The sequence below is a fragment of the Peromyscus maniculatus genome, chromosome 9, assembly GCF_049852395.1.
Source record: "Peromyscus maniculatus bairdii isolate BWxNUB_F1_BW_parent chromosome 9, HU_Pman_BW_mat_3.1, whole genome shotgun sequence".
NCBI lineage: Eukaryota > Metazoa > Chordata > Mammalia > Rodentia > Cricetidae > Peromyscus > Peromyscus maniculatus.
In genome coordinates this window covers 84423855-84447035 of record NC_134860.1, presented here as the reverse complement: position 1 = coordinate 84447035, position 23181 = coordinate 84423855, and the positions used below count along the sequence as shown (strand labels likewise).

At 39.4% G+C, this 23181-nt stretch overlaps 1 protein-coding gene across 4 annotated transcripts in view; it reads left to right on the top strand.

The window, feature by feature from the left end:
• Diaph3 (diaphanous related formin 3) overlaps positions 1-23181 on the top strand; it is a 482159-nt gene that overhangs the window by 360295 nt on the left and 98683 nt on the right. For 2 of the 4 annotated variants that reach the window (XM_076545447.1, XM_076545450.1), the window contains 2 exons: positions 3320-3415; positions 3942-4004. In XM_076545447.1, the coding sequence (XP_076401562.1) occupies positions 3320-3415; positions 3942-4004 (159 nt within the window). The remainder of the gene's footprint in view (positions 1-3319; positions 3416-3941; positions 4005-23181) is intronic. The other 2 variants (XM_076545448.1, XM_076545449.1) reach the window with 2 other exon arrangements.

The following is a 23181-nucleotide window of genomic DNA, read 5'->3' as shown; positions in this document are numbered from 1 at the left end:
TTCTGTCCCCACCTTGCTGGCAACAGAACCACTGCTTCCCTGGAAATCGCGTCTCTTCAGAAGCTGGAAATTATTTACTGCCTGTTCGGTATGCCATTGAGCAGTTTAGACCCATTCTCAGTTGTTTCCTTTGTAAGCTATTTGGGTTTGTTTACCTCTTTTGGGCCATCAGGAAACTTTTAGGATGTATTCTTCCCGGTTGTGTGAAATTTTAGTGTTCTGTCTTGGCTGAAGAAAATGGTCTATGTGCCAAGGCTCCCAGGCTTTATGTCGATGTGTCTCTGGAAATGCTCCCTCTCCTGACCGTGGTACTCCAGCGTTCCACAAGTCATTGCAGGTACTGTCGTACTCTTGTGCTTTTCAGGGCCTTTCTCAGGCTCTGGCCCATACTGGTGGTCACTGCTGATATCTCCCACAAGAAGTCATTCCCTTCCCTGACCATTATAACCCACCAAATCCGAATTCTCCGCGTGCTTTATCTTCCTCCATCCATGGGCACCAAAGACCTCAGGCATGTCCCTCAGCAGCTCTCCCTTTATCCCATCCTCTCCTATAGATTCTACCTTGGAAATAGCTCCCTCCAGTCCTGCCTTTCTCCATTTCCCTCAACACTGCCATTTTCAAAATTGTATTTACAAATTAAGGGAGGCAAAATGTTATTCAGGTCTGGGGCACTCTTTCAGGTACTTATTTCTTCAAAGAGTTTTCAAGGAATAAACAAGGCTTTGTTTTTCATATAAATTAGCTTTATTTCCTAGGTTTGTAGCAGAAAGATGTATGTATAAAGCAATTAAACATTTTTTAGACTTTTGGTTTTATACATTTGCCTCTGTATCTGTTTCTTCTGCCGAGCACGTGTTTCCTCTAATAGCATCCATCCCTTTCATGTTTATGTCAGTTCTCTGCTTCTGAGAACGGAAGAGATTTCTTGTTAATCCTTGGGACCTAAGTATCCTAGGTGCATAGTGATGTCCCAGTGCAGATTACCATATACCAGGTAAACGTGTGTTGGATAAATTCTCTCCTTATGTCCTCCCATCTTCTACATTAACTGTATTTAACAGAAAAAGAGTTGACTTGCACAAGAGTCGATTTACACTTCAAATCAGAGGTTCTCTACCAAGGATATATGAAACATGGTTATGTCCGTAACTAAGACATATGCAAAGATCATGGAATAGACAACTGATTTCTATGAAACAATTGGATTTTGCTACCTATTAAAAAATAAATAAATAAAACCAGGCAGTGGTGGCACACACCTTTAATTCCAGTACTTGGGAGGCAGAGGCAGGTGGATCTCTGTGAGTTCTCGACCAGCCTGGTCTACAGAATGAGTTCCAGGACAGCAAGGGCTACACAGAGAAACCCTGTCTCGAAACAAACAAAAAAGATAAAAGGAATCAGCTCTCCCTGTCTTCCAGGAGCTATTTGTCTCATTATAGTGTGGGAAGCAGTGCCATTTTCGAAAGGCCACGTTGTGATATGTGCCATATGCACTGAGCACGTGGGATAGGGCATGCTCTCAGATGTCTCTGTCTCTGTCTGGAAGAAGTGGTAGGAACAAGCGTGGGAAAGACACCTGATAGAGAGAGAGCCGCATGTTCCCAGTTGTGAAACAGAGACTGCAGTGCTGGGGGAGTCACCTCAGGAGCCTAAACATGTCAGCATCTGTCCACAGGAGCCGGCAGGATCAGCCTAACCGGCCATAATGCAAGCAACGCCCACCAGTGCCTTACCAGTGACACAGTGTGATCTAGCACCCAGCCATATTCAGTCCACTATAACTGTTCACAATCCAGGAGCAAAACATACACTGTTTTATATTTAATTTTCTCTCATTTTCCTTTCCCCTAAACCAGTTTTCTATTTTTCTCTTCCCTGCTCTTCTTTTGCAAGCAAACATAAGGGGAAAAAAAACTTTTATTTAAATGTTTACTTTTACTACCTTAAATGTTTAATAATATATGAACTTATGTGTAGAAAAATATAGTTAAATGTGAGTGTAAATTTTTAAAGATTAGATAGGTAGTTATTTAATTGACATATTTAATGTACTTTAAAGTAGACATTGAAATGCTTTAGAATTAAATTTATTGACAACCTCCAAATACTCAGCTTCTCCCCCACCATTTCTGATAACACCTCCAAGGTTTAGCTCTCTTCTAAAAATGTGAAGTAGAAACAGATGGAAAAGCAGCTGATACATATTTATATGTGTGTGTCTGTTTATAAACTGTAAATGAGTGTGGTTTGGGTACTCTCCCACACTCACGTGTCAACAGTTCTCCATAAAGAGATTGTGTCTCCAGAAGGGGGAAAGTGTAAAAAAGTTCTTAGGAAAATAGTTTCCTTTATTTTCCATGTGCTCTTACACTAGGCACACACAGTTCAGAGAAAGCGAGCAAATAACCTCTTTTTCAGGGACAAATGAGTCCTTAGTGTTTCTTGACGCAGAGATGGACAAGTAGCTTCTTTGAAGCATCTTCTCCTTCCTGTTTTCAGTAATATTCAACATTGGTAACTCTAAATACCTATGGATATGCTGAGATAGTCTGCCTTTTTAAACAGAATTGACACTGAACCTACATTCTTTGTGAATTATATACAGAATATCAACTTTAATAATATGAAGAACACGGTCCTTTAGATTTCTGAAAGCCTCTCTGGGTTTACCATCTTAACTGTAAAAGATAACTTTCACAAATTCTATAAAAGTTTGTTGCGATCATTATGTGTCACCTCAAATCAGGGGACAGTTGTCCAGATACATGTACGTACGTACGTGTGTACACACACACACACACACACACACACACACACACACACCAGATGCACGTTAACAGAAGTGCACATGGCAATCTCATTCTCTACAGTAAGTTTTGGCAGACACAGCTTCTGTACAGTAGAGACACTGCAGCACACCTGGTCGCTTTTAGAATCCAGTCTGATGCTTAAAAAATAACTCATTTCTACAGAGGAAATATGATTTATGATAACCCAAGACACCAATCTGACCAGAACCACATTCCATTTCAACTCACTGTACCACTGGTCTATGAAAGCAGTGCTCAACACTGCATCTGTGAAGCCCTGTCCTCTTTAGTGGACAGCAGCACAAGCACTGTGAGATGAATTTTATTAAAAAATGGTTGATTTATGACAGAGTTGGAGCCTTTCTTATTTTGAAATGCCTGGCTTACTCCTGGTATTCTGTCCTTTTCCTCTCTACCATTACCATCGGCGGTCTGCATGTGCGTTTTGACGTTGCTTTGGTAACCCCGAGGGCTGATGGAATTCCCTGTATCTCTTTTCACAGAGGGTGACGAGACAGGAGTGATGGATAGTCTGCTGGAGGCCTTGCAGTCAGGGGCTGCCTTCCGCGACAGAAGGAAAAGGACACCGAAGCCGAAAGGTGAATTCTGTACTTGTTTCTTTCTAGGGAACGGTCACAGGGAAGAGCAGTTTCTCCTCCTAATTCTTTTTAAAGTCATATGTCACAAATACAGTGCTGTGGGCCACAATTGTTTCTAAGTTTCTGAAGTTTGCTTAATCCCTTACAGAGACAGATGTCACAGAGAGATGCTTTCCAGTTGGCTGGTGTCAGTAACGAATTAACAAATCAATGCACTGATCCTAGAAAATCCTGATTAGTGTGACAGGTCTCATCTAAAGAACCATATGTACATTGTCCCAGGAGAGTTTGCTGGAGCACAGTTAAACTGGGAGGAAAAGTCAGAGCATTGCTGCTCCAAGTAGTTCAGGGCATTGAAACATTGCATTGTCTCAAAGAATACCTAAGCTTGGAATAATCATGTAATGCTCTTTTACTTCTTAAGTTGAATATACCTCTATATTAAATCAATATCTCTCTCTCTCTCTCTCTCTCTCTCTCTCTCTCTCTCTCTCTCTCTCTCTCTCTCTCTCTCTCTCTCTCTCAGCAGATATTCGACAGAGTCTCAGTCCAATGTCTCAGAGGCCTGTTCTCAAAGTTTGTAACCATGGTAATAAACTTTATGCATAAATTGCATGTTATTCTTATCTGCTTTTATCCTGTTGGTCTGTAGTTTTTACTATGCTGCTACTGAAGTTCTCAGGTTCCAGTATGTGAAAGACAGTAAAACTGTGTAGATGTGTGTCTTTGCTCTGAGATTGGGACCTCCATTTTTCAGTCCTGCATTATTGCCTTGAGTTGTTTCTTCAGTTTTTCTAATTAGGTTGCAAGTCAATGTTTTGTTAGTAGTGTTGTTTGAAGTTACATTAGCACATTGCTGATCGGTGTCATCCCGTGCACCATTTCAAAGCAATGTGATTTCATGGTAGCTCCTTTTAAGTAGTGAATTCACTGTACATCAAGGCAGGCGCATGCGGTAAGTATTGAAACCTGTATCCATTTTCCCCTGCCTTATTTGTTGGTACAGTTACAAATACCTCAGCTCTCATTTTGGAGAAACCATAAATACTGTTGAGCTGCTTATACTGTTAAAATGGAAGGATGCCACAATTCCCAAATTGAAGTGAATCCTCTTCATCACTGATGTTTACCAAAGACTTGAATCCTTGCAAAGATCCCGTTCACATGTCATCTACCCACCTGCATTTGCTTTGGCCTCCCCCAGGAGTCCACCTGACACGGGTTTGCTCTTACTCATTGGTTCTCTGTTCTGTTGAGTTCCCTGTCACTGGATCTGCTTACCTTCTGTTGTCAGAAGCATGTCGATCTTTTGAGAATCCCATTGGTTCACAGGATGCTTGTCATCACAGTTTGCTGGATTTGACAGAAAAACCTACCTGATGAATTTTATTTGAAGTTCTTGGGAGTTTCTATAAGTACTAAGTTGTGACTGAGGGAGTGTGTGCCATGCTTCTAGGTAATCTAACGTAGTTAATGAAGTAATGTAAGAGAACACAGCAATTTGATGATTGCCTAGTATCTATTCATAGTATTTTTAGTAAATGCTGAGGAAATAACCAGAAAGATGAAATCTGTAACAGTATTTTAAAAAGATCTTTTAACTTTTTAAAGTATGCTTTGGCTTTTGATTTGCCTTTACCTGTTCTAACAATGGCAAAAAAAAAAAAATGGAATAAGTGATGTTCATTATGAGTATTAAGTAATTCCAAATCTTAGCTTATGATCTTACATCATCATGGATTATAGAATTATAGATGAAAGTCTAGAGAATAGTAACAACTTGAACTTTAGAGATATTTTCTTTAGCAGAGAAGTAAATGCAAATCCACAGAGGCTGAAAACATCTCAGGAAGACAGAGCTACTGACAGCCCTGTGGCCATAATTAAATTCTCTAATTCCTACCATACTTCTTTTTTTGATTACATATAGGTACTTTAGCATTTCTAACTAATAAAAGTTGTATGTTTATGCACATTATTCTTAAAAATAAGTTTGGTCACTTGAATTTATTTCTACTTGGTTAGAAACATGAAGAGGAAACAGTAAATCTCAATATAAAACCACTACGACAATTTACCTGATTATATTAGAAGAAAGAATGACATATCTCCATTGGCTGCTGCGTAACTCTTGTAGTTACAACTCAGCCCCCATTGTAAATCATGAAAAAGAAAAAGGAAAAAAAAAAAACCACCACGCAACACAGTGATTATTTTACTATGACGGTTACTACGAGAACATTGTAAGGATCATTTGAAATACGTATTTCAGATGCTATAAAGGCAAAAGCTATGTAAGGTAACTTTGTATACCAGCCTTGGGGACCTCAGTCCTTCTGTGACTGTAATGTTAATAAATGTCTGGGGTGTAATGACTTGGCTGTGATTGCTTATAAACTGTAGTATTTCTGTTCATTATAGAAAAGCTGCTGAACATTGCTTTCTTACAGTGCTAATATGTACTATCTTAATGCTTGGGCTATTGTGACAATTAAGCTAGGAAATTATATAGCAGCCAAAAGAAATATACCACAACAATCAAAAATTCATTTTTCTAATATTAATGTAATTAATTAAATTATCTCTAGTAATTTTATATTGACATTTATTGTTTCCCCTTCACATTTCTGACCAAGTGAAATAAATCTAAATGACCAAGCTTATCTTTGAGAATAATATGCATAAGCATAAAAATTTTTAGACTAGATATTGAAAAGTCCGGGTATACTTAAGTCTTTTCACTTCTAAAGGATTGGGAAAATTTGTAGAAGATGGTATTTTAGAGTTAACTCTATTCTTTCCAAAAGGTACTTTGTTTTCATTAAAAATATTAATACTACTCCGGGCAGTGGTGGCGCACGCCTTTAGTTCCAGCACTCAGGAGGCAGAGGCAGGCGGATCTCTGTGAGTTCGAGGCCAACCTGGTCTACCAAGTGAGTTCCAGGAAAGGCGCAAAACTGCACAGAGAAACCCTGTCTTGAAAAACCATATATATATAACAACTGAACTGTGATTGCAATGCAACATTGAATCTATTTAACTTTTTAATTTGTTTCTATATGCTTTGTACTAATGCCAGATATTTACATTTATACAAGTACATTTGTTGATGTTGACTTCATAACTTATTTTTTTATTTATAAGATTTTTTTGTAATTATTTTAAATTTTGTAGCCTATTCACATTATAATAAATAATACAGAATAAACATTAGCTGAGTCACTGGCTCTGTAGCCAGTAACTTACTGTAGCCAGAATGCTTTCTAAGTATTCTGTTTACTTCTCAACATTCCTGTTTCCATGCCATAGTTGAAACTAATCAAACATGAAACACTTCTAGTAGCCTCCTTAAAGACAGTCTGCCAAAATTGGATCTTTTCTCTGTGACATCAGAGTCCAAGGTCCTAGTCTGTTTTCCATACCACCTTGAAAGGAACTGTGATCCCTTCCCATGTAGGACCTGATATCATCTTGTGCACCTGTTTTCTCCTGTGGCCGAATGCAGAGTTACTTAGATTCAGTCTCTGGGAGGTTTCTGCAGCCTCTGGTATGCTTTGCCTCTCATTCACACTTGTAACCACTAGATAGCACTGTGTTGCTAGTCTTTGGCTTTACAAAAGCATTCTTCAGGAATGATGGCCACTTTTTATTTCTTTTAATAAAACCACTATGGAAACATCTACATTTGTTTTAACAAACAGATGCTATTTAGAAGTATCATACAAGATGTGGGTTACATATATATAAACATACTTAAATTATACATATATGTGTGCATGTGTATGTCTCTCTATATATGCATACATATGTATCAAATCACAAATACATACATATACACACACACACACACACATAAGTACCAAGCCACAAATTTAGTCTTATTAGTTGCTGTTTTGTTTTAAAATTTTGTCTTCATATCTTTTACTGGCCATTTATTGTTAATATTTTCTTAAAACCATAGCTATAGTTCCAGACCTTGGAGATTTATCTTTATATGAGTAACAGAACTTATAAAATCAATGTATGTATGAAATTCTTTAGAATGACTTATAGGCTTCAGTCCAGCTCATCCAACAATGGCTATGAAGGGAAAGTCCAAGAATCCAGTAGTTGCTCAGTCCACAAGTCTAGATGTCTCAGGTGGCTTTCAGTATATGCTGGAATCCTAAAGAAGTAGGGTCTAAAGCCAGTGAAGGAATGGATTTGCTGATTCAAAAATTGATGAGAAAGACATCTGGGGCAGAAGTAGGATAGATCTCTCCAAATTGTCAAAGGATGGGAAGATACTTGTGTCCCATATCAATGCTCATCAAAAGGTGTCTTCAGCTGAGGAAGAGTTCAGTAATCCAGTAGATAGGATGACCCTGTTGTGTATAGTCAGCCTCTTTCCCCAGCCAATCTTGTCATTACCCAGTGGGCCCATGAAAAAAGTGGCCATGGTGGCAGAGATTCGGGTTATGCATGCACTCAACAACATGGACTTCCACTCACCAAGGCTGACCTGGCTACAGCTGCTGCTGAGCAAGCAGGAGCCCCAGATATGGATGGCACCATTGCCTGGGTGACCAGCCAGTGACTTTGTGGCAGGTGGACTCCATAGGACCACTTTCTCCATGGAAACGACAGCACTTTGTCCTTACTGGAGTAAATACTTATTCTGGTTATGGATTTGCCTTCCCTGCACATAATGCTGTTGCCAAAACCACTATCCATGAACTTAGACTGCCTTATCATGGTATTCCACAGTATTACTTGTGACCAAAGAACCCAGTTCATAGCCAGGGAAGTGTGGCAGTAGGCCCGCGATCATGGAATCCACTGGTCTTACCATGTTCCCCACCATCCTGAAGCAGCTGGCCTGATAGGCAGAATGGCCTTTTGAAGACACAGTTACTGCACCAATTCCAATTAGCAGCCTGGAGGGCTGGGGCAGGATCCTCCAGAAGGCGGTATATGCTTTGACTCCGAGTCCAATATAAGTTACAGTTTTTCCCATAGCCAAGATCCACAGGTCCAAGATTCAAGGGGTGGAAAAGAGAACAGTTCTACTCATCATCACCCCTAGTAACCTACTAGGAAAATTTTTACTTTGTGTTCCTGTGACCTGAAGTTCTGCTGGCCTACAAATTTGGGTTCCAGGAAGGTTGGTTCTCCTGCCCAGAGCCACAAAAAACATTCCATTGAACTGGAAGCTCAAAACTCTCCCCTGAACCCTTTGGGCTTCTACTGCTGATAAAACAACAGGTTAAGAAAGGAATAACAGTGTTTGGAGGGGTGATAGATGTAAATTACCATGGGGAAATTTGATTGCTTCTCCATAATGGAGGTAAGAAAGATTATGTCTGGAGTGTAAGAGATCCTTTGAGGCATCTCTTGATGCTACCGTGTCCTGTGATTATAGTCAATGGGAACCAAAACAGCCTAATCCAGACAAGATGACAAGGGGCACAGACCCATCAAAAATGAAGGTATGGGCAAAGACCTGCTGAGGAGCTTGCCAAAGGTAGAGGAAATACAGGATGGATAGGAAAGGAAGGTTGTTATAAGTACCAGCTAATGCCACATGACCACTTGCAGAAAACAGGATTATAATTGACATGAGTGTTTCTGTCATATTTTGTTAATGCATTTGTACTGATACTTGTATTTTCTTTCTGCATTTCCTTATTGTGTGATGTAATAACAATTAAGAGAATATCAATGGTTATCATATGTAGCTGCAACCTTTCCTGTGTCCTTCCTGGCCCATGGTCGGGACAAATCTCTCATCCACAGTCCCTCAACCTTTTATAAAATAATCACTCAGAAGCTTGTATTAATTTTAACTGCTTAACCATTAGCTCAGGCTTATTATTGACTAGCTCTTACACTTAAATTAACCCATAATTTTTTATCTATGTTTAGCCATGTGGCTTGGTACCTTTTTTAAGTTCTGCTTTCACATCTTGCTTCCTCTCTGTCTAGCTGGCGACTCCTGACTCTGCTCTTCCTTTTCCCAGCATTCCTTTAGTCTGCTTGCCCCGCCTATACTTCCTGGCTGGCTACCGGCCAATCAGTGTTTTATTAAACCAGTATACAAGGACATTATCCCACAGCAATCATATTTAAGTTTGAGATACTAAAAGAATATCTCTCGAAAAACCAAAAAAAAAAAAAAAGAAAAGAAAAGAATATCTCCTGAACATTGCCACTTATTCTAAATTCATAATGTGTTTGCAGTTTTACAAGGGATAGTTATATCAGGCATAATTGTTGACCTGGTTAAATATATAATGAGTCTGTGATTGTATGTGGCATGTTTATATCCTGTTTAAGCATTATTACGACTTGGTTATTGTTTTCATTGGGAAATTAATCACAACATACAGGGGTATGATTGTGTGTCAATTGACTTGTGATGGCTATTCTTGGTTAAGAACTTGACTATATCTGTTAACTAAAACCCAGAAATGGATAATACACCTGTGAGAGATTTTTGCTTAATTTGAAGAAGGAAGATCCACTTCTAATCTGGATCTTAAGGGAAGAAGACACTCCTTTAGTCCAGATCTAATCTGGACCACACTTTCTCCTGGAAGCCTATGCAAGGACATGGAAGAAGGAAGCTTTTGTTCTTTGCCTGCTTGCCCTCACTTTGCTAGCAAGTCCATCCCTTCACTGGCATTAGAGCCTACTTCTGCGGGATTCCAGCATATACTGGAAACCAGCCGAGACAGCTAGACTTGTGGACTGAGCACCTACTGGATTCTTGGACTTTCCATTCACAGACAGCCATTGTTGGATTAGCTGGACTGCAGCCTGTAAGTCATTCTAATAAGCCCATTCTATATATAGAGAGAGAGATTCATTCAATAAGTTCTATTACTCTGAAAACCCTGACTAATACACACACATATGTATCAAACTACAAATTTAATTTAATCTTATTAGCTGCTATTTTAAACTTTTTTCATCATATCCTTTATTAACCCTATATTATTAATGTCATTTTAAAACCATAGCTATAATTCCAAATGTTGTAGTTTATATGCATAGAGCATCTCTTATTTCAGAATTTTTTACAAAACTAAAAATCCTTTGGACTTTTGTAATAAAATACCTCAGTATACATTTGACATCCTGATATAAAGGATTCTGTCTCCAGTGGCCATCAGAAGCAGTGAAATCTTACGTATAGCCAGCTATCTATCCCTTATCCTGTACAGATCTCTACTAAAAGTATTTGGGTGACATCTTTCACTGTTCTCTTTTCTTTTACTTTGGCTTTGAAATCCTAGGCTGAAATTGAATTATTTTTCCTTGATAACCCACTATTTATTCAACAAACTATAATAAGTGTTCCCTGGGCACTTTGGTTAGATACACTAGGGCCATGGCTGTAGCTCAGTCACCGATAGAGTGCTTTATAGTATGTGCAAGACACTGAGGTTATGGTTGCAGTTGGGCGGGTCTATTGATGGCTGACACTTAAATGTTGGCATAGTGGTACGGGGACACACCTGTAATTCCAGCACTGTCTGGGGTTGCTTTCTATTGCTATAGTACACACCATGATGAAAAGCAACTTGGGAAGGAAAAGGTTTATTTCTTCTTATAGCTTATAGTCCAACACAAATGGAAATTTGGACAGGAAGTAGAGGCAAGAACCCAGAGTCAGAAACAGAAGTCAGGGCCATGGAGAAAAGCTGCTTATTGACTTGCTCTCCATAGCTTACTCAGCCTACTTTCTATATAACTCAGGACCACCTCCCCAGCTGGGGCACTACCCATAGTGGGCTGGGTCCCACACATCAATACTTAGGAAGGAAAATGCCCCTACAGTCATGCCCACAGGCCAGTCTAATTCCTTCATTTAAGGTTCTCTTTTCCAAGATGACTGTAGCTTATGCCAAGCTGACAATAAGCTAACCAGTGCAATTGACCTCTCGTCATCTTGACACTCACATATATCCTAGTAACCCTTAATGTTTCCTTTCTTATTTATCCCCAGGAACTCTTGTGAATATTATAATATAAAGGATTTTAAAAGTCGCACAGTTTTTAAAAGATGTAAACATTTTAAGAATTCATTCAGCACCAACAAACCAACATCAATTGTTGCAGTAAAGCAAAAGTTTCACATCAGTGGACTGGTTTCTGGTAAATCACAAATGTTTATTCAACACAGGCTGACCAGCAGTCACAAATTCCTAGTTCAAAATATCACACGAGTGGTTCCTACAGAGTTTTTAGGAGGCTCTGAAACTTCAAAAGCCAGGCCTCCATCTCCATTTCTGTCAGTATTCTTCCAAACCCCTGCAGAACAACCCACTGAGGGCTGAGCACTCCGCAACGTTTCCAGCCCCAAGTTCTGACTCCTTACACAATCCTCTCAAAATGACAAGGTCACATTTGTAACAGTAATTGCCTACTCTCTGGTACCAAATCTGTATTGGTTTCCTTTTCTATCACTGTGATGAAAACTGTGACCTAAGGCAACTTTGGTTTGGGGGGAGGGTTAGACCATCTTCCAGTTTGCAGTCCATCATGAAGAAAAGTAAGGGCAGGCTGGGCGGTGGTGGCGCACCACCGCCTTTAATCCCAGCACTGGGGAGGCAGAGGCAGGCGGATCTTTGTGAGTTCAAGGCTAGCCTGTCTACAGAGGAGATCCAGGAAAGGCTCAAAGCTACACAGAGAAACCCTGTCTTGAAAAACAAAAAGAAAAAAAAAAAAGAAAACTAAGGGCAGGGATACAAGGAGAGAACCTGGAGGCGGGCACTGAAGTAGCAGCCGTGGATAAACACTGCTTACTAGCTTGCCTTCCATGGCTTGCACAGGTTGCTTTTACAACACAAGACTACCTACCCATGAGAGGTACTGCCCGTAGTGGATTGGGCCCTCCTATATCAGTCATTCATTAACTATGAAAATACCTCTATAGACTTGCCCACAGATTAAACTGATTGATGCAGTTTCTGTTTTGAGGCTCCCTCGTACCAGATGACTCTCTCTCGTATGGAGTTGACAATAAAAACTAACCGGCTAACACCCAAGAACTGAAGGGACAAGTACAAGCCAAAGGGAAACATTCAGAAGGTACTTTAAGTGACATGTGAACTGCCGCCGGAGGGAGGGACATGCCGCTCGGTATCCTAAGATAGGAAGAAAGAACACTGTCTATCAAGAGTCGGTCTTGTTCATCATTAGACAACTCCTTTGCTTATATAAGACAAGCAGAGAAGTGCTTGTCTTATATAAGCAAAGGAGTTGTCTAATGATGAACAAAAGAAGAAACACTTGAGAAATAGACTCAGCGGAGGATGAGTAACTGAGAGAGAAGGGCAGAAGAAACATAGTAGGAGGAGGAGCCTGTAGCTGGAGAACGTGGTCACGGACAACCTGAAGGTTTCAAGAGTTGTAAGGGCTCGAGGAGCTTGCTCTCTTTTCTTAACCACTTGTTTTCTCTGTAACCTACGATACACTCCTGGGTTGCTAGTGCTTTTCCAAGTGGGATAGCTCCTGTTATCCTTGGGTATTTTTCTTCCCATGTGTGCAGTCAACCTTTTGTGGCAGAGGATCCAAGTAGGAATTGTTGAGTCACCCCTCAGGGCGCATCTGCCTGCGGTTTGATTGCATCCTCCTTACATGGTTTCTCTTTTCATTTAGGAGTACAGTAGGATTTTTTTCCCCCAAGTTAAATGGATATAGAGTAATCAGTAAAGATTTTTACAAACTATATGCAATTAAAAACCCTAATGATAAAACTATTTAACTGTGACAAAATAAGATAAAACATAATCAAAATTTTAGGCAAACAAGTATTACACATTTTTAGTGAACATCCATAACCTAAACAAAATTTTGCTATATTATCTTTACAGTAAATCAGTTCTTAATAGCCTTAATTTGGATTTGATTATCTATTTTTACACTCCCACTTATATATGGAGCTTTGAGAGATTTTTATAGAAATAAGATTGTATTGCCTCTAGGCACAGCTGCTCTGCCACTCTTCAAGATTTGAAGTCAGAATTAAATGTGGAGCCAGTTAAATATCTTTGAATTAGCATATTTCTCTGCAAAATAGCTCTAAGGGAGACATACAAGTCAGGTTTTGTGTCTGTGCATCAAAGACTTCTATCTACAGCCACCCTTAACCCCAATCCAAACAGTCCTGGATCCCCTTATTTCTCTACCTTTCTTTTCCCTCAGCAACAAGACCATGGCCTGGGGTAGAATTAGGAAATGCAAAGGTTTCAGGGGTGTCTACTGAGTGCTGACTACCTCACAGCTTCTTTAAAACCAAGGAGCCCAGCGGGAAAACAGTCTCTGTCAAGAGAACTTCATCACAGTGGTAAATGTTGACAGCACCCATTTCTATTTCTTGTAAATGTTTCCTAGTTAATGTAGAAAGAGCGTAAGGAACAATGTAGTGAAATAGTAGGATTTCTCTAACTGTTGCTGACTTATTTGGTTGAGAAAATTTTTTGTTCTCCTGCTGATGAACTTGTGCCTGCCTAATAACCTAAGAAAGGGAGCTATTACAATACTAATTGTTTTTGACACCTTTATGCTTGGGCTTTCAAGCAGAATTAAATGTTACTTGTAACTGTCAAAAAATTAGATATTTTAAGGGTCTTTTTTTTTTTTTTTTAAGGCCAGGAACATAAACCAATTTGGGTGCTTTTTCCATTTTATTCAAATATCAGTCTCTTGTATTTACTCTGTAGTGAAGCAGAAGAAGAAGCGTAGCAGCTGGGCTCCTGCCGAAGTAAGGATGCCCTGTGGGTAGACAGCAAAGGCCTTTCTTTTCTAATTTTACAGTCAGGGCAGGACAACCTTTTGTCATAGTCATTATCAGGCAGACTCTTCAGCATGAGCAGCCTAGAAAACTCTCAAGTAGTGAAGATTTCAAATTGTTTTCAAAGGCCATTTATGCAGGAAACAGCAAATGTGTCTGAGTAATGAGTATTCACAAATGTACACTAAAGCCTGGACTAAATTGAGTGAAAAGAAAATGAGCAACTATTGTATAAGGAAAATAATGTCCTTGACTTCCCTGAAATTGTTGTCATGATTAACCTGTCTCTTCTGTTTGTATTCCATAGTGAGCTATGATTATGATAATCTTTTAAAAAATTTTGGCCCATTCTGAATCACTTTTTTTCTTGTAATAGAGGTTCGAAATATGGTTTATTAGGAGTCTATGAATAGATGTTAGAGAATCTCTGAACCCCACTTTCATTTACCTGTTAAAATTGGATTTTTTCCCCTCTATGGGTAGAAAAGATTATTGATTTTCACCAAATTTCTCACAAAACAATAGTTATTGATTTTGTTTGATTACTATTGCATTACTTTTCCTGGGGAGACATAGAGAATTGTAATGTCTACCCCCAGATAGAGCATTCATAGACCAAAGAAACTATCCATCCACACTCAACTTGTTGAAACAGTGATTATTTTTTTGGGTTACTTATGCGAGGTCACTCACGGGCAGCTCCTACCACCCCACCCCAGCCCAGCCCAGCCCAGCCCAGCCCAGCCCAGCTTTCCACCTCATGTCTTCTCTAACATCCCTCAGGACCAGATGCACAGGAGGTAGGGTGATGTATGGCTGCAGAGAGCTCTCAGTGAGGGCCTGATGACCCCATATAAAAGGGAATATTAATAGACCCATCTTAGAAGGTTTCCATGGAAGTGATTGCAGACGCTCTGGTTTACAATAATGGCCATATTCAGGAAACACGTACACAGCAAATTACAGAGATGATCATTTTGTATGTAAAATCCACAGGAAGTTGTTTTGTTATACTGATTTGCTATTTAAGAATTAAATTTTCAATGACATAGTAAAAAAAATATGTTAAGTATCTGGTAGCTCTAGAGTTATGGTCAATTGCATAGGATTAACACTTAAGAACCATTAGAGGAGTGGGACTATAGAGCAGGCTGGCTGAATGAGTTTAGAGTTTAACACTATGGTGTTAGTATTACTTCATCAGACTCCAACCCCAATGGCAGGAAGGTGTGCAGGATCAATGCCACTTAGATGTGACAGATAAGGAGAGAAGCTAAAGAAGGAATAGTCTCCCCAGAATCTACCATTCCTGTCTATAGAAGCCAAGAGAAAGAGTAGTTCCCAAAGCCAGAAAGGTCAGAGCAGCAAGACTGGATGAACAGTAGGCAGACTGTATAGAAGGGCACCAAGGTTGGTCTGGTAGGATGGGGGAAGTAGACCCAGGCAGCCTAGGTGGTCCGGAGAAGAGTACCTTGCACTGTTTGGGATTTTCATCTGAGTGAAGTGGGGGTGGGTAAAGACTAATAGTTAGAATTCGAGGTATGTGTGTCATGAGAGTTGCCCCTCATGCAGCAGAGGGTTGCCTTCATTGTACTGTCTCTGTAGTGAGAAGGAAAGATGCTATGAAGGTAAGAGGTCGAGATTCAGGAGTGTGTGTGAAGCCCTCGGTGACTTGGCCCTGAGGGCTGATAGGACGTGGACAGTACGAAGGGAGGATGTTGCACTAAAGGGGAAGTAGCTGTTTATAGAGGAGAGTTCAGAGGTCTCACATATCATATTGATTTCCCCTGAAAACTAGGATATGAAATCTCTTCCTGGAAGTGTGGGCGGAAAGGGCTGCGAAGGATGATGGGTAACCTCTAGGGAATGTGAAAGAAAATCAATCAGGAAGACAGAAAATAGTTTTTGCACTGACGGTCCAGTGGCGAAGGATGACTGCTTGTGTAGCAAGACTTCTGTGTGAAGGCCGAGGGGAAAAGAAGTAGGTGAGGTGCTTCTCGGACCCTGTAACGAAGGGCAGCTTGTCCTCAGTGGCCTAAAGGCTCTGACAAACTCCACACATGACACAGAGCTCTGGTGGGCAGTGAGCAGATGGAGAGGGTTTAGTACACCAGCCCACAAGAGTCGTTACAATTTCAGAGGTTATTTTTATTTCAAATTTGTGATCATTTAGGGGTATACTGAAACCTTTTGGAGCGTCACACGTGAATGTGTGCTTTGGCATGGCATGGCTTTGCACTTGTGCCGCATCGGTGCATGGCACTAGAGTGGGATACTGGTTCTTCCAGGCGTGTGCCAACTGCATCATCTGAGCTCTTCAAGAAAGTGGCACTTGGGGCTAAAGTACTTACTTCTGGGACACCTTTAGCTTGACTTGGATATTTCACATACTTTATTCTCCTTCATTAAATGGAAGTAGCCAAAGATACAGAAACCAGTTTTCAAGATTGTTTTCAGTATAAAAAATAATCATTATTGAATGATGACTGATACATAGTAGGTACTTTAAAAATAGAAGTATGGTTGAATGTTATTTATGAGAACTTTAGAAAGTCTAGCAAGACAAGCCTGGCCTTGAGTAGCAGCAGGGAATCACCCTTGACAGTTAGTCAAATAGTTGGTGATTTGAAATCTCAAATGGTGCAGTTGTTTTTGTTGTTGTTGTTGTTTGGTTGATTGGTTGGTTGGTTTTCTTTTCTTTCTTAAGTCCCCTTTCTGTTACTGTAGAAAAATCTTAAAATAATTTATAAAGAAAAAAGGTTTATTTTGGCTCTCAGCCCATGATCTGTTGGTCAACATGTATTGGATTTGTTCAGACACATGCAGGAATACATGGTGGAGCAAACTGATGAAATTGTCAAAAGAGAAAATATCCCAAAAGACTTAAAATATCCCAAGAAGCCCATCTCCAAAGACAACTACCTCCTACCTCTTCCAGCTGTGACACACTGGTAACAAGTCACTCCCACATGCAGCTTGGAGAGTGGACTAGATCCAAGTGACTGGATTGATCCTGGCATATGATTTACCCTTCAACTTTACTTTTTCTTAAGCTCTCTTAAAATTAAAATATGCTATGTGCCCAGTTAGTTGTCTGGGAAACAAAGGGTTTGAGCATACAGTATACACCGCATCTGAATATGCCAGTTTCTCTTCCTTCTTCACACATCATCCTTCTTCCAACATATTTATCAGTAGAAGACAATGTTAACTTTTTTAAACACATTTGCAGTGGTGTGTGGACCAAGTATACTAATAAGCAAGATTAAAACTAATTCTCTTTACTACAAATATTTCTTTACCTTGGTTAAATACATGAAGCAGTATGAACTATTTAATAGAAAAAATATGTACCTGAAAATTAAAAGATTATAGCATGTAAAAGACTCAGAGCATAAGCATGAAGCATGAAGCATGAAGACATGAAGACATAAGCATGAAGTCCCCAGTACCATGTATAAAGACTGAGCAGTGGCTTGAGTCTGTATTCCTAATACTATGGGGTTGAGGGTAAAAGAAGAGTTTGGAAACAAATGGATCCCTGTATCTCTTGGCCAACCAGCCTAGTGGATAGTGGGTTAACTGAGCTTCAGTGAGGTTCAGTGAGAGACCCTGTCTCAAAAAATAAAGATGGAGAGCAACTATAGAAATACACCTGATAGCACACTTTGGCTTCTATGTGCATGTGTGCTTGTACATACTCCACACACATACAACACCATACATGTGTACACACACACACACACACACACACACACACACACACACACACACACACACAAAATTGGCTACAAAACTTTTTTAAAATAGAGTAATAAACTCTTAACTTTCCCCTTGGGAATCACAACAATGCCACCAGGAAAATAGAATAACCACATAAAATTCACTCATATAATATTGACTTTATTTGGAAACAATAGTGTATAACAATGGAAAGAATAGACACTGTGACTCGGCAAGGAATGATTTATGTCATTAACAAGGTTAAAGTGTAGAAGATACTTCTGCTTTCATCTTGGATGATTTGTCCCAGCTTCTCCCTCTCCGTTCACTGTGGAGAGAGCCATACAGTAAGCATCCATCTGGAGAAACCCTGGATGTGAGCTAATAAGGTTATCTCCCTTTTGATGTGTAACTAGGAGGCTGGATTGTTGCTGCTGGTCAAGTGCTTACCTAGCAAGCAGGAAGCCTGTGGGTTCCATCCCTAACATCTAATAAGAATGGTGCATGCTTGTAATCCCAGCACTCAGGAGAGGAAGGAGGATCAGAAACCTAAGATCATCTTCAGCTACATAATGGGTTCAAAGGCAGCCTAGGCCACATGAGACCCTGTCTCAAGGAGAAGAGGCAGGGATAAAACAGTTGCCCACAATTTCTTATATTAGGTATCTGCCTCCCTTCTTCCTAATGGACATTATTGTAGTTTTCTCCTATTTTTCCCTTTGTTTTCTCTTCTCTGGTAATCTATAAAATCCTAAAGAGACCTCCTTTCAGCTCTAGCCCTCAGATTACTATTTGTATTCATTCTAAAAGCTACATTGCTCTTCAAAGTACATTCCGGAGGAACGATAAGAGATGATAAGAGTGCAGTAATGGTAGTGTCTTTTGACCAAGACAAATTCTATCTGTGCTTTTGCATATAAAATAGTCTCGCAACCTTTGTGCGTATTCTATAAATAGCATTGGTCATTGATTTTGCAGCACACTTCTGAGTCCTTTTTCTCTTGTCACTCTTAATAAAAGAGAAAATAATGATAGAAACGAGCCTAGGGAAAACTCAAGTACCACTTTACTGGTTCTGCCTTTCAGAGCAAAAGTAGCCTTCCAGGAGTACATAAGAACTTGATGGCAATCTCTATCCACTGAAACCTAGTAAGGAAGAGAATGGAATGGAATTAGCATTTAAAACTTGATGTTGGTTATACAATTGTTGACGCTTTTGTAGACAATAGTGACTTTTTCATATATCACATTGATCTCCTGAAAGCCAGGGATATGCCTGGTATTAGCTGGGCCTGTGGGTTGATGAGGAATACCAGCATGACTGCTTGTTACATACTCGAGATCGGGGATAAATACTAAATATTGTCTCCTTTTTAAACGTCTATAAAATGAAGCAAGTATCGACTTGCATTAAGGAAAGCCACAATGTCTCATGGATTCCAATAAATTAGGAATTATAGCTGTTAGCCACGATGCACTTGTGTGAAGTGACAGCATTTAGCTTAAACAGTTTTGCCATTTATTAGCAATAATATTAGAATAACTGATAATGATCATTAAGTGCTATGTACATGATCATTTAAGTAATTATGCCTGCAATCTTCTTCTATTAGTCAAACCTCTTTGGGTTAATTAGTCAAAGGAGCTGCCTTATCCCAGTTTCTAGAGGAACAGGAAAATGGAGAAACTGAAAATGCTGAAGAAGACAACAGGGCGCCTCCCATTGACATCTCAGCTATCTGATGTAGCAATCTTTTTTGTTTATTTGTTTGTTTTGTTTTTTGTTTTTTGAGACAGGATTTCTCTGTGTAGTTTGGGTGCCTGTCTTGGATCTCGCTCTGTAGACCAGGCTGGCCTCGAACTCACAGAGATCCGCCTGACTCTGCCTCCTAAGTGCTGGGATTAAAGGTGTGCCACCAGCGCCTGGCCCTGATGTAGCAATCTTAAGGTTAAAAACTTCTGGTAATTTTTTTATCTTGAAATATAATGATTGGGCCTATTAAATAATATGTACATATTTTGTCCATTAAAGCATTTATACAGCAGAAAAATACTATTATAATATGCAAACAAAAGCATAATCCTCCTTTCCTACCATACCCACACTTAAGCAAGAGCTAGTAAATACTGTTTAGAGTTAGTATTGAAACTGTTAATACCATCTTGTGTTTAGTCCTGACAGGCCAGTAGCTCGGAATCTGTACATCCTCAAGGATACAACTATAGGAAAATAACCAAAGTGTTCTCTTAGCAGTCTTTTCACTACAGCTCAACATGGAGCTGCTGTAAGGAATTCTTACATTGGTGTTTGGTAAGCCATGATGATAGTTTTATTTCATCCAAAGTGTTATTTCGTAGCTTTCAGCTTGGTCCTCCTCAGATCCTAAAGGACAAGGTATGATCAAGAAAAAGCATTTCACATTGATTTGGCATCTTTGCAGATGTGACTGCTTTTTTTTTTTCTTTTCTTTTGGAATAAGATAACAGAAATAACTGGAGGCCGGCATTAGGGAGATCCGATCTAGCTGCACAGAGCAAAGGCAAGCTCTGCCAGACCTGTTGCCACACTGTGGCCTTTGGCAGGCTCTTCCTCTCTCATCAGTCTCCAGGCTTTCATCGGTTCTCATACACTGGACTTTTTGTTTGCTGCTCTCTTACGGGAAACTGGACACGGCCTGCTACTCTCCATTCTATTAACCTACTTTCTCTCCGGCCACTGATCTCAATTCTCTTCCCCTTGTCTAAATATAAAAGACACAGTCTGCTCGGGTGAGTAATGGGGTGAAGTAATGGAAGTCGGTGAGTCTAGGGACTGCCGTGTAGAAACTTGGACTATTTCCTAGAAATGAGCTCTGTCTTCAATACATGTATTTGTTTTAATTATCAGAAAGGCTTTGAGGATGACTTTTTAACCTGGTATATTTTGGTCATTTTCCATAGCCTTCTGACAACATCTCCTCATGATGGTTCATGCCTCTGAGCCCCTGCTTATCTGTTTGAAAAGTTTGGTTTTGGCAGGCTTGGTGGTGATTGCCTTTAATCTCCACATTCAGAAGACAGAAGCAGGGGCACTCTCTTAGCTAGAGGCAGGCCTGGACTACATAGTAAGACCCTGTCTCAAAAACAAAACTAAAACGGCTTGTTTTTGCCTGAACTGTAGCCCCATATGGTGTAGTCTCGTATTTGGTCTCTTTTTACCCAGACCTCCAATCCTACCTATAATCTCATCTAGTTTCCATGAAGCTCTTCGTCAGCTCTGGTATCATCATTGAAGAAATGCCAAATCCTATTTCTCAAATGAGTGATAGAAGACAAATATACAAATTCTTGCATAGTATGACTTCCTCTGTTTCTCTAGATTGCCTGGCAGTGTGTATTTGATTGCTTTGCAGATGTTTGGTTTGGTTTAAATTCTCCATATCGTCCCTAGCTCCTTCCCTCATGTTGTGCATATACTTTAAATGAAGACAACATACATATGGAAAAGTGCATAATTCCTAAGGATGAGGCATGATTAAGGTTTGCAGAATGGACGTACCATGGAACCAGCATGCAGATAGAAACTAAAATAGAACTAGAGTAGCTCCTTCCAGCTCTTCTCAGGCAGGGTTTCACATTCCAAATATACCTGACTGTGCTAGCATAATCTACTTTTAGCCTGTGCTTTTTATAAATAAAACAATGCGCTGCATATCCATGTTGTTATATGAAGTTGCAGTTCATTCATTCTTTTGTGTGGTATTTTACTATGCAGAACTACTTACATTTTTCTCACATTAGTAGCTATGTTTCTAGCTTTGGACTATTACAAATGCTACTACTGAGAACTCTGTTATTAGATGTGTCCTTTGTTTCTGCCAGTTACAAAGCTAGATATGCAATTACTGTTTCAATGGGTTTGTATATATTGAGCATTTGTAAATACTACCTACCGGTTTCCCACAAAGTTGTACCAGTGTGTACTTCCATGAGCTGTGCATAAGGATTTCAGCACTCCAGGCAGAAGACATCATTGTAATTTTGTTCTACATTTATCTAACAAGTAACTGGAGTATCGTTTTATAATTTGACTATCTTTGCTAGAAGTACAGTCTTCCCATTTTTCTGGGAAAGTACTGTGCCACTAAGCTAAACCACCTCTGTACCCCTATTGAGAATTTTTATCAACATATTTACGCCAAATGTTTAGTTAAAAAAACTTCTCTGTGTCACTTTAAGTTAATATCATACTCCGCATAACAGTACTTCAGCGAGGGATTTAAGAATGGTCGGTCTACAGTGTTACACATTAAAAAGCAGCTATGTTATAAAATTCCCCACCTGGTTATCCTGTTCTATTAAAATTGCCTTAGTTCACTTGTTTATTATCTTTTCCTTATTGCACTATAATAGCAGCCATATGGTAGCTATCCTTATGCTTCTCTGGCTGCACATTGACTCTCCAAGAATATCCTAGAAAAGTTAACTCTGCGCTGGTAAGATGTCAGAAAACCATTTTTTAGTGAATTAATATATGAATGACTACATGGAAAAAGGAATAAACAAATTACTATATAACTGTGTTTGAAGATTGAGCCTTCTGACTCTAAATCTGGTATACATTCATTACACTGAATAGTTGCTGTTAATCAAGAAATATTGCTTGAATATGGTACAATATTCTCTCAGCATCTGCTTGTAGCTCATAAACACGAATCAGGTAAAGTCTTAACTCACTTAAGATATGTGGGTTTAATTTTATGGTAAATTTGAATTACTTTTTCTTGTTAAAGCTCTTTTAGGCGCATGGTTCTTTAACAAAAACATCCTTTATATGTGTTAGTAAGACTGAGTTCTAATATATCACAAGGCAAATCCAGAACAGAGTTACATTGTTTCCTCTAGATGATTGCTTTCTTTTTTGTCACACAAAATTTTATATTATCTTCCAGCAACAAATTTTTCAAAACTGTACTAATCATAATTTTAAATAAAAAATTAATATGAAGTAGGAGCTGAACTAACCTGTAAAATGCTGGTTCTATGGAGATGAAGCCAGGGGGGCTCACTGAGTATGTATCCCCAAGTCCTTCTTAGTGTGTTTCTTCCCCACAGTACAGTAGTAGACTACATTAACAATATTCTTCCACATTTAGAAGTTTTTATGCTTTTGTAGACCGAACATCCATATTTGATTAACATTTATAATCAAGACCTAATAGATATGTCCAATCCGAGGCAGTTTCTCATGAAGCTGAATATGGATGTGACTGAAGACAAAATC